The 13,205-nt window shown below is 37.3% G+C and overlaps 2 protein-coding genes across 2 annotated transcripts in view; one reads left to right on the top strand and one right to left on the bottom strand.

Moving 5' to 3' along the window:
- The window catches only part of cfap43 (cilia and flagella associated protein 43), a 29,994-nt gene extending 24,501 nt beyond the window's left edge, over positions 1 to 5,493 (bottom strand). The window contains exons 1-8 of the mRNA XM_088917303.1: positions 5,465 to 5,493; positions 3,859 to 4,112; positions 3,385 to 3,481; positions 2,609 to 2,776; positions 1,876 to 2,026; positions 1,336 to 1,498; positions 773 to 855; positions 275 to 406 (exon numbers count right to left, since the gene is read on the bottom strand). Of these exons, the coding sequence (XP_088773429.1) occupies positions 275 to 406; positions 773 to 855; positions 1,336 to 1,498; positions 1,876 to 2,026; positions 2,609 to 2,776; positions 3,385 to 3,481; positions 3,859 to 4,112; positions 5,465 to 5,493 (1,077 nt within the window). The remainder of the gene's footprint in view (positions 1 to 274; positions 407 to 772; positions 856 to 1,335; positions 1,499 to 1,875; positions 2,027 to 2,608; positions 2,777 to 3,384; positions 3,482 to 3,858; positions 4,113 to 5,464) is intronic.
- A 557-nt stretch (positions 5,494 to 6,050) lies between these two features.
- Positions 6,051 to 12,034, top strand: LOC148835011 (glutathione S-transferase omega-1-like). The gene is made up of 6 exons (XM_088917304.1): positions 6,051 to 6,212; positions 7,712 to 7,820; positions 8,808 to 9,030; positions 9,580 to 9,681; positions 10,961 to 11,067; positions 11,310 to 12,034. Exons 1-6 carry the CDS (start codon positions 6,182 to 6,184, stop codon positions 11,458 to 11,460), a joined length of 723 nt encoding a protein of 240 aa, XP_088773430.1. The 5' UTR covers positions 6,051 to 6,181; the 3' UTR covers positions 11,461 to 12,034.
- Positions 12,035 to 13,205: the final 1,171 nt, after the last annotated feature.

The raw sequence follows: 13,205 nt of genomic DNA, 5'->3' as shown, positions 1-13,205 counted from the left end.
ATATTATTTTTGTCCACTCTAACACTGTATGAGTCACCACCACAATCAAATGCATGAAGACATCCTTTTTCAGCAGAAATAATCTTGTTGCTTTGCTAATACTTATTTTCACCACCAGGAGTCATCCTTAGACTGCTAAAGTCAGTTGAACTGTTCAGTACTTTACTCCAGGAAAATAACCGCTTTGTTATATCATACAGAAATATATTCAATGTGTATCAGTAAGAAAATTTATTTGCTACAATTTGTTTTAGGTAAAGTTCATTATACTTACATTACTTGTAGTCAGAACCAGAGACTCGTAGTCAGGGGAGAATTCAATGGTTTGTATTGGCTCCTCAGTTTTGCAGCACTGGGTGACTTTTACGGTTTTGCCTTTGATGTGTAAGCAGCGTAAAACACCATCCTGTTAGATAGGTAAACAATAATATTTATGTGTATATTGAGAAGCTCATCAAACTTATCCTTAACATAGAGTTTGGCACAGACTAAGACTTGTTTGTATTTAACATACAATGACATATTTCTGTCACTGATCAAACAGAAAAAAAACAATCGTCAGGGATACCCTAAGCTATCTCTTATGAGAATGCTACTGTATATCATATATCTTTAACAAATATTTCCTATGTAATATTCATATCTTTCTGCCGACATCTAAGGCTTAATTTCCAATGATTTAGTGGTACTGTATAGAAATATTCCCAACCAGAAGAGGTAGCGTTAAAAAAGAATTAAAATAATCAATGTCCACATAAAGCCCCATTCTTACATTTCCTGCTGCAAACAGGCCGTCTCTGTATAAAGCCAAGCTGTTGAGGTCACCTTCCTGTAGAACTTCGCTTTCTTCACCGTCTAGATCATGAGAACAACAGCATGGCACATGAGAAACTCTGAGAGAAAGCTAAAAGACCGATATCACCTACGTTCACATAGGAGGGATAAGCAACATACTGCAAATAAACTAGGCAGCAGCATGGAAACGTACTTCCGACTCCAGATTGAAGGCTTATGTGTCCTAATCCTAGTTGAGATGTCTCTTGGTTGTCACAGTAAATTGACCTACAGTACATGTACCTAGTGAAATAGATAGATAGATAATACTTTATTAATCCTGTAGGGAAATTGATGATAAAGACCTACAAGACTAAGTGCTGTACATATTAAACATACTGTATAGTATGAATATTACATGTGAATATTACATATTAAATAGATATGTTTTTGGAGTTTTCCAGTTGTTTATTAGCATTTCATGTTCCCCCCCTTTCCCCTCCATTTGTCTCAAAATGTGAGAGTTCTGTGCTACATTCCATCAGAAATATGATTTCATACCTCCAGCAGAATTAATTTGCTCGGGCCTGCTGAGCACAGTGACATCCTGAGATTCAGGATTCACCAGCAGCAAGTGACCTTCTTCACAGCCCACACAAAGGTCAGAGGTGGTGATCCAGCAGAAACAAGAGGGGTGTACCAGGGCCTTCATTTTCTCTATTGGCTTTTGAAAAAGAAAAACGTGTTACTGGAGCAGGAACTACAACTTACCCAAAAAAGCTTTATGTTCTACTAAGCCCAGCAACTACTGTTCAAGCTAAACAGGATACTATAATGTACAGAATTCTCCAGAAGACAGAATGGTGCTATTCCAAGATCAGTAAAGATTGAATATATCCTTGACACTTTCTAGAAGCATCAAAATGCACTTCCTATCCCCTTTATTTTGAATGTCTTTCTTAACCAAAGCAAAACCACTCAAAACATTGGAAACTCAAGTCCTAAAACTGGAATAGTTCTTTCTCCTCTAAACGTTAATAATGAATACTAGAGATCTGGGGCGTGTAAATGGTTCAGTTTTGTCTCCTGGTGAAAATGTACCACAAATGTCTCCACTCTTTCTCCTGTGAGCCTCCCCATGGATGAGACTGGCATCTGAGGTCCATAGTAAGTCAGTCTGCCACTGGGGACCAATGAGGAACCATCTTTTCTCTCAGGAAGACTACCATCCAATGCTGGAAGGGGGATTTCTCTAAGGGACACATACCAGGTAATGAAAATAAATACCATTGGGAAAGATCATTCACTCATATCTTTACTGACATTTTAGAAAATTCTGCTTGATCTTCGGTATTGACATCAATCAGCCATTTTAAATACAATTTACATTGTCACCTATGTCAATTTGATGCTGCGAAACCTTGTCAGGGAAGTTCAAAAATAGTACATGGCTGATTTTCCAAAGCAATAGGGTGTGTTTTATGGATCTACATTGCCCTGTGCACTTCAAACAAAACCGCCCCTTCATTATTCAAGAATTATGTGATAAGAAGAGTAGATATTTTATCTCATAGTGTTTAGAGATTACAGAGTAAATACACACTGAACATGAGTACAAAGCATTGTGTCAGTAATGGTAAAATGTATGGAGTAATTGAGGCTAGTTCAGCAAAGAAATATTTCTCAAAGCTATACCACAGGAAATGACAAGAGACTGCTTTTTGTTTTAGGATTTATTCCTCACTCTCCTGTGCCAGCAATAAATTCAGCAGAATCTTATGCTCTTATAATAAGTAATGAAGCAAATAAAACAAAACATTTAAAAAACACTTACACAGGCTTCATTATATGAAAGTCGTCACTTCTCTCAATGTTCCATACTGTAAGTGAGTTCTGGTTTGCTGCACAAAATTGGTGCCAGTTCATGGGATTAAAGATCAGACTGGAGCTCTCCTTTCCTGCCTGGGGTTTGCTGCAAAGTGCAATTCCATCTTCCCAGTTCCTGAAAAAAAAAACAATGCAAAAAATAATAAGATCCAGTACAGAAATTGAATCCATTAGATACAATCTTTATGTTTCAATAGGAACATCTGCCATTTTTTTTATGCTGTGCTGTTTTTTGAACCTGAGTAAGAGATAATTGCATTGGGATGCATATACTGTACAGTAATAATTTGTTATTCCTTGATACACAGCCTTACCACATGGGCTCCAGCTTGGCTATTTTGTGTACTTTCAGGAATATGCTTCACATTTGTTTTGATAGGCTAACCTTATAGAAATATTTGAATAATTAAAAAACAGCACTTCATTCAAAGAAATACAATAACTACTTCAAGAGTAATTCACGTTGAAATTACTACTAGAAGATTTTATAGTATCTATGCAGACTTTTTACGATGGGAACCTGAAAACTACCTGAACCATATACTGTACATACAGTAAATACCACATGTTTATAGCATATAAACATTTCTAAGAACAAAGAAACAAGAAGGAAAAAAATATAAACGGAATGTACTCCTGAATTTTGCCACCTGTAATGGCTTTCTATACAATTTTAAAAAATAGCAGAATATCGCTTAGAAAAAAATATCGCACATATCTTACCATACTGTCAAGGTGTAGTCTGGAATAGAGGAGCAGGTGGCCAGATAAGGACCTGAATAGCTGAATTCAAGTGCTGTGTACTGCAGCTGGGTATTACCTACAGGCAAAAATTAGATGTTTTGCTCAAGATATGAATTAGATTTATATTGTGTGTCAAATACCATTCAAATATTTACACAGAACTACTTCAGTTTTTTTAGGAATTCCAAAGATTCCAAATTAATGCATCACTTAGGTCTACTCAAAATTTGCTATTAAGTGCATATTGCATTTAATAGCAATTTTTTCTGTCCTATAGTTTTTAGGAATCTGTTTGATTTACCTTAAAGATAAAGCACTTACTACACACATTATCATCTGGCAACTGGTATTACCCATCTAATATTAGTAGCACCAGCATTGTCCAGTACTATTATTGTAATGGTAGGTTTAAAGTAAATTAAAACGCTAATGGCACAAGACCGCACAGGTTACCTTTCATTTTGCTCCTCATGACCAGCTTGGGGTAGGTGTACACAAAGATGGATGGATTAAGCCTCGTCTCGGAGAAGGCAACCACTCTGCTGTGGCCATTGGCTGTGAAGGCCCCTATGCCCCGCCCCGGGCCCTGCAATATGCTCTTCGACTTTGACGCCAAGTCCAGGAAAATGATGAAATTCCCACAAGGGTAGCATACTGTCTTTGTGTCCACAAATCGCATGTGTTGACTGGTGAAACCCTGCACCCATCTACCATTGACACATAAAATAATATTATTGCATTAATATTTTTTGGGGCATACACTTATTAACATGCCTTCAGGAGTTAAGCTTTGTATCCATATAAGTAATGGCCATAGTACTTACAGGTTCCTATTGATAAGGCATATGATTTTTAAAAAAGATTTAGTTACACATGTGTAATCTTCAAGACTCATCTGTAATGTAGACGATTCGTACACTATTTTGTTACATTTGTCACTAAGCTTCTGTCTAAGGATTTTACAGAGGGCAGGCATTTGAGCTGGTTCTAACAAAGACCTATCTTGGTTGGTCTTTTAGTGACTAATTGATTGGTTGATCTCATTCAGCAGTTTCTTGAAATAAGCCAGTATATTAACTTCAACAACATGAATGGGAAGCTTGTGACTTGTTCCCTACTCCCACAAACCTTTGTGTAAAGATGTGCCTCTTGTTCTCAGGCACTTCTCAGCAGTGACCTCTGATTGGTGTTTCAATTTCTAAATTCAATTGGGCTGATGATGTCAATGTGTTTAAGGAACTTGAACAAGGTCTCCTTGTAGTATTGTCTGCTGAAGACTGAAGTGATGAAGCTGTGAAACTGAATAACTGAACTTCAGGGATCATTGTGAAAAAGTATTAAATGTACTTTGTGATGCGGACCCAAAATATCAGTTATTATTGGTCTCTTAAGAGTGAAATTGAAGCATGCTGAAGTGACACTTTCAGTACTGTCCCAGAACTATTTTAAATCAGCATGCGTAGGTTTCAATGATTGGTTGGAATGTCAGGAGTAGAAGGGCTTGAAGTGACAATTACAGTGTTGGAGCTATACAACATATTGTAACGCAACGGGGGCTCAGGCGGGCGCCCTTGCCGCATCTGGTCGGCCCCATCCCGACTGAGGCTCGAACCCGGGACTTCCGCGTCTCTCTGCAGCGACCCAACCCCGTGAGCTAAAGAGAGATCTCTCTACAGCCCAGTAGCTGTAGTCCTGCTATCACAGGGAAGGGCGGTGACGTCACCTGCTCTGGTACGCCGGCTCTTACACAGTACCTGTCGGCCGTAAGCGTTACAATATAGTTTCAATACTGTATGTGACACACACAGATGCAAGAAAGGAAGGCATACAAGCCCTGCGCATTCTGTTCTGCTCTTTTTTTATAAACGATGGATTAGGGCAACACACACTTTTCGTCTCCGAATGCTTTTATTTAAGTAAGAACATACGTTTCAACCTGGTATTACGTATTAATTACAAACGACAGTAGTAGTCTAAACTAATTTAAAGCTAGTTGAAGCTTTTTAGATGTTCATAAAACACGCCACGGCTTTTTATTTTGCCAAATGGCTAATCTCACCTGGCTTCCAAGGACCCGTAGACTTCCATTGGACAAAATTATAAAGTCACTGCAGTCGATGATATTAGAGAGTCCCCGCTGTACGGACAAGGCGATTGTCATTATGCCCTTCAACGTAAAGTTTACATGCGTTTCCTTGGTTACCAAAACATGTTTTTCATTGGCTGTTTTAAAAAAAACCTATATTACCGCCCCTTCATTCTATCAAGCCGATTGGGTCAATACGATTAGTGACGTGTGTATTGAAGTCGTCATAAATAAAGGGACAGTTCAATCATGTTAGATCAATGTTTTACAAATAAATAAATTTGTATGTGTCCGCTTAAGGTTTTATAATTAAGGAATCCACGAATAAGGTTACACATTAATGTATATAAATTGTAAGAATACTTAATTTAGCTAAATTTGTCTATGTATATCAGGCACGCACTAACCAGCATATTGCATACACTCATATAGGCAGCTACAGTATCAAAGCAACGTACGCGCGCCTGATTCAGTCCGCAGCTATAATTGTATACACTTCCGCTTTAACAACAATGACGTTACAGTGGGTGTGTTTAAAAATATTTTGCACATTGAAAGGAGCATGCGTCACCCTTAGCTCTCGAAAGTGCATAAGAAAAGATTTAGACTCTGAATCGAAGCATTATTCAGCTTTCGTTGATATCACTGAACGTTTTGGTTTTTCACGGTTGAAGAAGGTGTACTGACAAAATGGCTACATCTGCAAAGTGCCTCAGCCAAGGTAATTAATATATTCATCTTAAACCCCCAGTGTAAGATTTTGCAGTACAATGATATTAATTAATGTAGATTAGTAATTAATGCATTTGATCTTTCTAAATGTCCAGCAAAACCTCTGAAGTTTTTTATTTATTTTTTAGAACAAACGGATATTTCGTTTTTTAGTTGTATTATCAAATCTTATGCAATTGTAGCTAGCTGTGTATACTGAAGTAGTTCAGGTGGGTAGCTGACACCTGAAGAAGGCTCCACGGCCGAAACGTTGTGTTTTTTTTCTTCTCATTTCAGCATGGAATAAAACTATTACTTTTAGCTGTGTATACTGTTAGGTTTGGAGACTATAAATTCTAGTGGTCTTAAAATATAAAAGTGAAAATGAAACTCTGTTCTATATTTTATTTAGGCTGTCTTTGCAAATTAAAGATCGACTTTTAAGACAAAGGAACGTTGCAGGCTAGAGTCGTTTCATGTCACTATGGAGTTAAGGGCGAGTAGCCACCTGATAAGAAAAAAAGCATTTTTGCTTAGTCACTGTAAAAACAATGCATGTGACTTAAACACGCAGACCAACGACTGTAACGATGCTGCTGCTAAGCAATTGCAAAACAACTGGTAAAAAATCAGCATTATCCTTTAGTTGTGCAGTAATGACTCAGCAGAGCTTCACCTGCTACAATATTCTGTATATGAATACAGGATCAGTTCTCTGTTTACTCTCAGAAGAAGACTAAATTCTGTGTAAATAATGTAGATTCATTAGGCTCCCAGATTCTAATTTTGCTGTTCTTGAGGTGACCCTGCCACAGTTTCACATATGACATTAGTTCTTGATTGTGCTAAGCTGTGCAGCCCTGGTGCTGTTGAACATGAACTTGAACACTGAAGACATGACAACAGGCCGTTTAGTCCAGTCAGGTCTTCCTTCAAGAGCCCCAGGGGTTCAGGTATTCATTCCAGCTAAGATCCGAATGAATTTATTGGATTAAGTGATTAAGTAGTACTGGCTGACATGGTTTCTAGGTCTGTTCTTAATAACTGTTTTAAAGTTACTGTATGTTTAAATTCTACTGGACTGCTGCTCTTCAGAACATTTTATTGTATCCTCTGTAATAAGAAGGTCAGTAACGCTGCAAAGCAGACGGGACCATTTGAACTAATATGCTTGTTTGAATTTTGATAATTGATCCCAGGATGTCATCCATCTGATTATTTAAGGCTCCCTGTGGAATCAGTTTGTACAACCTGACCTGGCAGATTTTTCCAGACACACTGGGCTCAGTGTAAAGATGTCCCTCTTGTCCTTGTTCTAAAATGCCACTTACTCATCATTTCCACACCTGTGCCTCTGGGTCCTTGCTTTGTTGCCGAGCAGTCTGATTTCAGTCTGCCAGCGCTGCTCAGTATCTTGAAGCCACTTGTATTCAATCTTAGGTGAGTTAATGGCCTGGTGTGCTCTGTGGCAGCTCTTTTGTTAATACAGATAGATGCTGTGCTCCACAGGAAGCCCTGCTCCTTGTCCTGTGCCCAAGGGAAAGATTCGGCTGTACAGCATGAGGTTCTGCCCCTTCGCACAAAGGACCCGCCTTATCCTCCATGCCAAAGGCATCAAGTAAGCACGGCTGTCCAGTTTCTTCATCATTCACCACATTCCTGGATCTCTCAAGATTGACTTATATCTAGGGACTCCAACCCTGGTCCAGGAGAGCCTTAGTCCGACTAGTCTCTTACATCTGGGGTTCCCAATATTTTTCCTGGAGAATCATAAATCCAACTGCTCTCAGAGGTCAGGGTTTGCCATCCTGGTGATAGAGACTTGCACACCAACTTGTTATTGTTCCAGCAGAGTTCTCAGCTACACAGCTGAACTCTTAAAAGGCATTTTTTTATAAAACATTTTTGAGCTTTTAAACTTGTTAAAGGTCGCTTTTGAACTATTGCATTTCCTAAGTAAAATAAAATCCCAATCTTTTGAATAGAACAAAAGGCAATTAAGGCATTAATTAGGTAAATATACTCAGGTGTAATGAAAGCCAACTTTTTGTGTTGGGAACCACTATTAAAGGTCATGCTTAATCGCCTGTTTATTTAAGGATTAGGAACACTTGAACTTATTGAGTGCTTTAGTAGGCGTTGTGCTCAGTAAGAGAATTCTCGTTCCTGATATCTGAAGTATATTCTCATTTTTGTCGGGATTACCCCAAGCGTCTCAAAATTTACTGCATTTAATAAAATAACTTCTTTTAATTGATTAATGTTTAATTGTTGCAGGTCTTTAGAAATTGATGATTTAGTAGTGATCTATCAATTCTGCTGTTGGGGAATTATAACCTGTATAATTTGTGTTATTAATAAAAATTGGCATAAACACAAAAGTGTGAAGTAGAACTGACCTAATGACTTTCTGTTTTTTGTTTTACATGTGTTTACAAAATGTGACCTGAATTTATCAATCACAGGCAAATGCTTTCCAAGTACTGTATGTGTTGGCATTTTTTTACAAAAAATTGTTGCTTATAAGTTTACTTGGAGAAAAGTCAACCTTCTGTGAACCCGTTGCAGAAAGTGCAGTTGACAAAATGAAGTCTTTTTTTTATAGACATGACACCATCAACATCAACCTGAAGGACAAGCCTGATTGGTTCTTGGAGAAGAATCCCTTTGGTCTTGTCCCAGTGCTGGAGACTCCTGCTGGCCAAGTGATCTATGAGTCACCAATCACATGTGAATACCTGGATGAAGTGTACCCTGGGAGGAAGCTGATCCCTTCAGACCCATATGAGAAGGCACAACAGAAGATGCTGCTGGAGCATTTCTCCAAGGTAGACACAGCCCTGTTACTGGACTTTAAATGAGAGGCAGTATTGTAGGCAGAACTATATTGTACACCCTTACTATTTAAAAAAAATACAATTCTGAACTAATTGCCTGCCTATTTGTATGCAAATTTGTTGTGAAAATTTACTTTACTTAAAAAAATGACCTTTTGCTTGTCTGTATAAACTTGTGTATATATATACTGTATATCAAGAGGATTTCTAATTCTAAGGCAGCACTGATATTAGAAATTGAGGACTGGGGCTCTCTGGGACCAGGGTTGGAGTCTCCAAATATAAGAGATCATGGAAGATGTTCTGTTGTGGCATGTGGTATATGATGAAGAAGCTGTTTGGACTCTATTTAATCAGAGTTCCCTTAGAACTAGAAATCCCTTTGATATACATATACAAGCTTTACATGAAGTATAAAATTCTTTAGTCTGACAGATTTTGTATTTCTGTGATAGATTGGAGTAACCTTATATGATACGTTATTTGATCCCTACCACCATTATATGGCTATGGATACTTCGATGCTTTGCTCTTTTTCAGCTCACCCCATACTTTTACAAGATTCCGATGGCCCAAAAAAATGGTGAAGACACATCCGAAATGGAAGGGGAACTGAAGCTGAAGCTTGCAAAATTTAATGAGGCAAAAATATTTAAAGCTTTATTTTCCATGTTGGTGTTGTGACCAGTAAAGGTTTTGTGCAAAACAGCTAGAGGTGAAGACACCTGATGTCTTTTTTGAACCAGTGAAAACCTTAGGTGTGAGACTTGCATAAGACGGCAAATTTGCTCTTAAAGTCACAAGCAGTTTAATATAGCAGGGTGTTTGAGAAAAAAAGTGCGTAGTGTGTTTTTCATTTGCTACACCAGAATAACTATGGTAATGAGGGATTAGTTCAGGAGGGTTGCGACTGATTTTTTTTAGCCTAATTTATATGTTAACCCAACATGTGTAGATATGACACAATATTTGTCTATAAAATACTTTGTAAAATGTTGCAGGAGTCTATTGGATTCCTATGAGCAAATCACCAAATTGTAGAAGCAAAAATAATGTTAGTCTTGTAACATTATACTAAAAATAGTGTTAGTCTTGTAACTGTATACTGTTGCTTAATTGAACTGTTTTCTATTGCTTATTAAGGAAAACTCTTTTCTAAACCAGATCTCTTTTGTGTAATATACTATATTATACTGTATTCACTGCACTTATAATAGGCTACCCTGCAAATACAAATAGATTACAAAAGACTTATTTAGTCTTGTCAATATAAGAACAGTGAAGTATTCATGCATTGCAAAACTGTTACTCAGTGTTTGTGATGGCAGAATGTTATCCGATGTGGTTAAATGTTTCCAGGGCATAAGAATGTTTGCGTGGATACTGACAGGCAGTTTACACACAGCTGCTTTCTATTAAAGCAGTCTTTAGTGATGTCATTTCCTGTTTTGCCAAAGAAGAATTCCTGCTAGTTGGAAATTGTTACCCTGTATTAACACACAGTTCAATTTCAAGGACCAGTGGTTTAGAGAGCTCATTTGAAATTTAAATATTTAGTAACTGGAATATAAAGCCCTGCTCTTAATACATTTGCAGGTTGCATAACCCCTTGTAGGTGGCCTTTATAAACTTCTAGCTCATAATCTGTTCTCTTCCTATTTATTTTAAGGCAGGATAGAAACTAGTGAAAATGGAAATGCAATTATCTAATTAAAAATGAGAATTTTTAGTATGATTTCAAAAGAGAGGAAACAATCTTTAACATTATTTTCATACTTCAAGCACTGATGTATTTAGTAAGGAGGACCACTCAGGGTAAGAAAAGGAATTAAAGTAGGAGATCTTTGCATCAACAAAACAGTAACAGTCTGTAGCTTAATTGCAGTGTTTCTTCATGTTCCATTTCCGTTTTATCTTTCAGATCCTTTCCAAAAAGAAGAGCAAGTTCTTTGGAGGAGATGCTGTATCTATGATTGACTACATGATCTGGCCTTGGTTCGAGAGAATGGAGATACTCTCCTTGAAGCAGTATGTATCATTAGCATGTCCAAGGCAATCTTCTCCTTAATGATTAGTCTTCACCTTAAATTCTTACTCCAGTCAGTGAAAACTTTGCCATCTGGTAGAGTAGCAAACCATGATCCAAATGGGGCTTTTTACCCTGAGTGTATTTTCATCTTTGCAAAATTGTACCATAAAATGCACGAACAACTGCTTTAGTACAAAGTCTCAGGACTGTTTCTTGCTTAATGATGTTCTTTTTCCTTCAGCTGTCTCGATAGCAGCCCGGAGCTGAAGAGCTGGACAGAGCGAATGATGGAAGATCCAGCAGTGAAGGCTGCCTCAACTGACACAGAGACTTGCAGGGGATTTTACAAGACTTACACTGAAGGCAAACCCAATTACGATTATGGGCTGTAGGGAGGTGAAATACCGCTAGAACACCAGCTTTAATATTTTCTGCGTAAATATCCGCTGTGTCAATATTTTGTGTGTCACTTGGTTAAAAGAGATGTCTTGTGAAGGTATACTTTTTTCATTGTAAACCATCAGATGAAAGTCCGTTTACCTGTGCAGGACTATGAAGTTTATTTCCCCTTTAAATCTTTTGAATGTATACATTTTCAGCTGGTTCACAGAGTTGTGATAAAGGAATACAAGGTCATGGATGAAGATATATTTGGTATTTTGGAACGAACAAACCCTCTACATCTTAAATTAACCCTAACATGAAAAATATACCGTACTGCTGGCAAATTTTAAATCTGTGGGAAATGTATAATATACTTTAAAACGTGGGCAAATCAAATGACATGTGATAACTTGAGGAACGTGTGCAAACAGTCTATAGAAATGATCTCCTTTGTTAGTCTTATGGGTGATTTTTTTGTGATTTTCTTCTGCATCATTTGAGTAAAATTTTTGATACACTGCAAAGTAAGTTCTTTGAGTGTTTGTTTTGGGAATTTGGTGAAATAAAGTCCTTATAAAGGCCTTGCTATTTGTTTCATTTCCTCAACTTACTAAAGATTTTTTTGATTTGAGAAGCAGGCCTCTAGGTTTTTGTTGGTTTGAATTTAAATGGATTTAACTTTATTGATTTTCTATAGATATTATTTAAATCTGAACATCCTTCCAGTTTTTACTCTCCAGGATATTTACCTACACCTTTCAATGTACTGTATGTATATTGAATGTGTTTTTCAAATGTTTTTTTATTAATTACACTAAATGCTCAAGGTTCAAGAATACTCAAGTTTCATATTTCATGAGTCAGAAAGTTGAAATTATCATGCACAGGATGTGTATACACAATTGTTTAAAAAATCTACAGGAATTGTATGCAAACAATAGGTATCTAGTTTTAGAAGCTAGGAAAGAATTTTACAAACAAATTTCAACAAGATGTCCTAGTCCTAAAAAAAAATAGAAATGCTTCCTTCCATTAGTGACAGTCTGAAAGGAAACTGGCTGTATTTCCAACTGGACCAGAAGGGTAGTACCCATTGAGAATTAAAACAATGATGCAATCAGAGGTTTCCAAACTGAAGTATTTCACTTACTGAAGACAAGACTGAAGGCAAAAAGCCCCCAACACAAGCAGCAACTGAAAATGGCTGCATTACAGGCCTGGCAGAGCATCACAAGGGAAGATACCCAGTCTGGTGCCGTCTATGGATCGCAGACTTCAGGCAGTATTAAATTACAATGAAGTACTAAAAATTACAATTTTATTTATAACATGACAATTTTATGTAAGATTATGTTAATGTGTCCAATTACTTTTGGTCCCCTAAAATGGGAGGACTATGTATAAGAAGGGCTGTGATTCCTATATGGTTCACCCAATATAGATGTAAATACCCTCGAATTAAAGCTGACATTCTGCACTTAGTCATTGTTTCGTTTCAAATTAAATGTGCTGGAGTACAGAGCCAAAACAACAAAAATTGTGCCACTGTCCAAATACGTATGGACTGCACTGTATGGTGGAATATCTGGTCATCTTAAAATACCTTGGTGAGGTTCAGTGATGTCATTTATTTCTAATTTATTTTTAACCAGCGCACTGCAAGAAGGGAACTTGAGCAATGGAGGCTCCCAAACAGGTGGCAGTTAAAGTAGAAGTGCCTTATGATGTCATTTCCTGTTCTTTTTCTTTTTAA

This window comes from Atractosteus spatula, chromosome 5 (assembly GCF_055471065.1).
Source record: "Atractosteus spatula isolate fAtrSpa1 chromosome 5, fAtrSpa1.hap1, whole genome shotgun sequence".
NCBI classification, from domain to species: Eukaryota; Metazoa; Chordata; class Actinopteri; order Semionotiformes; family Lepisosteidae; genus Atractosteus; species Atractosteus spatula.
Note: the sequence above shows the minus strand (reverse complement) of the source record. Positions and strands in the feature narration are given on the sequence as shown.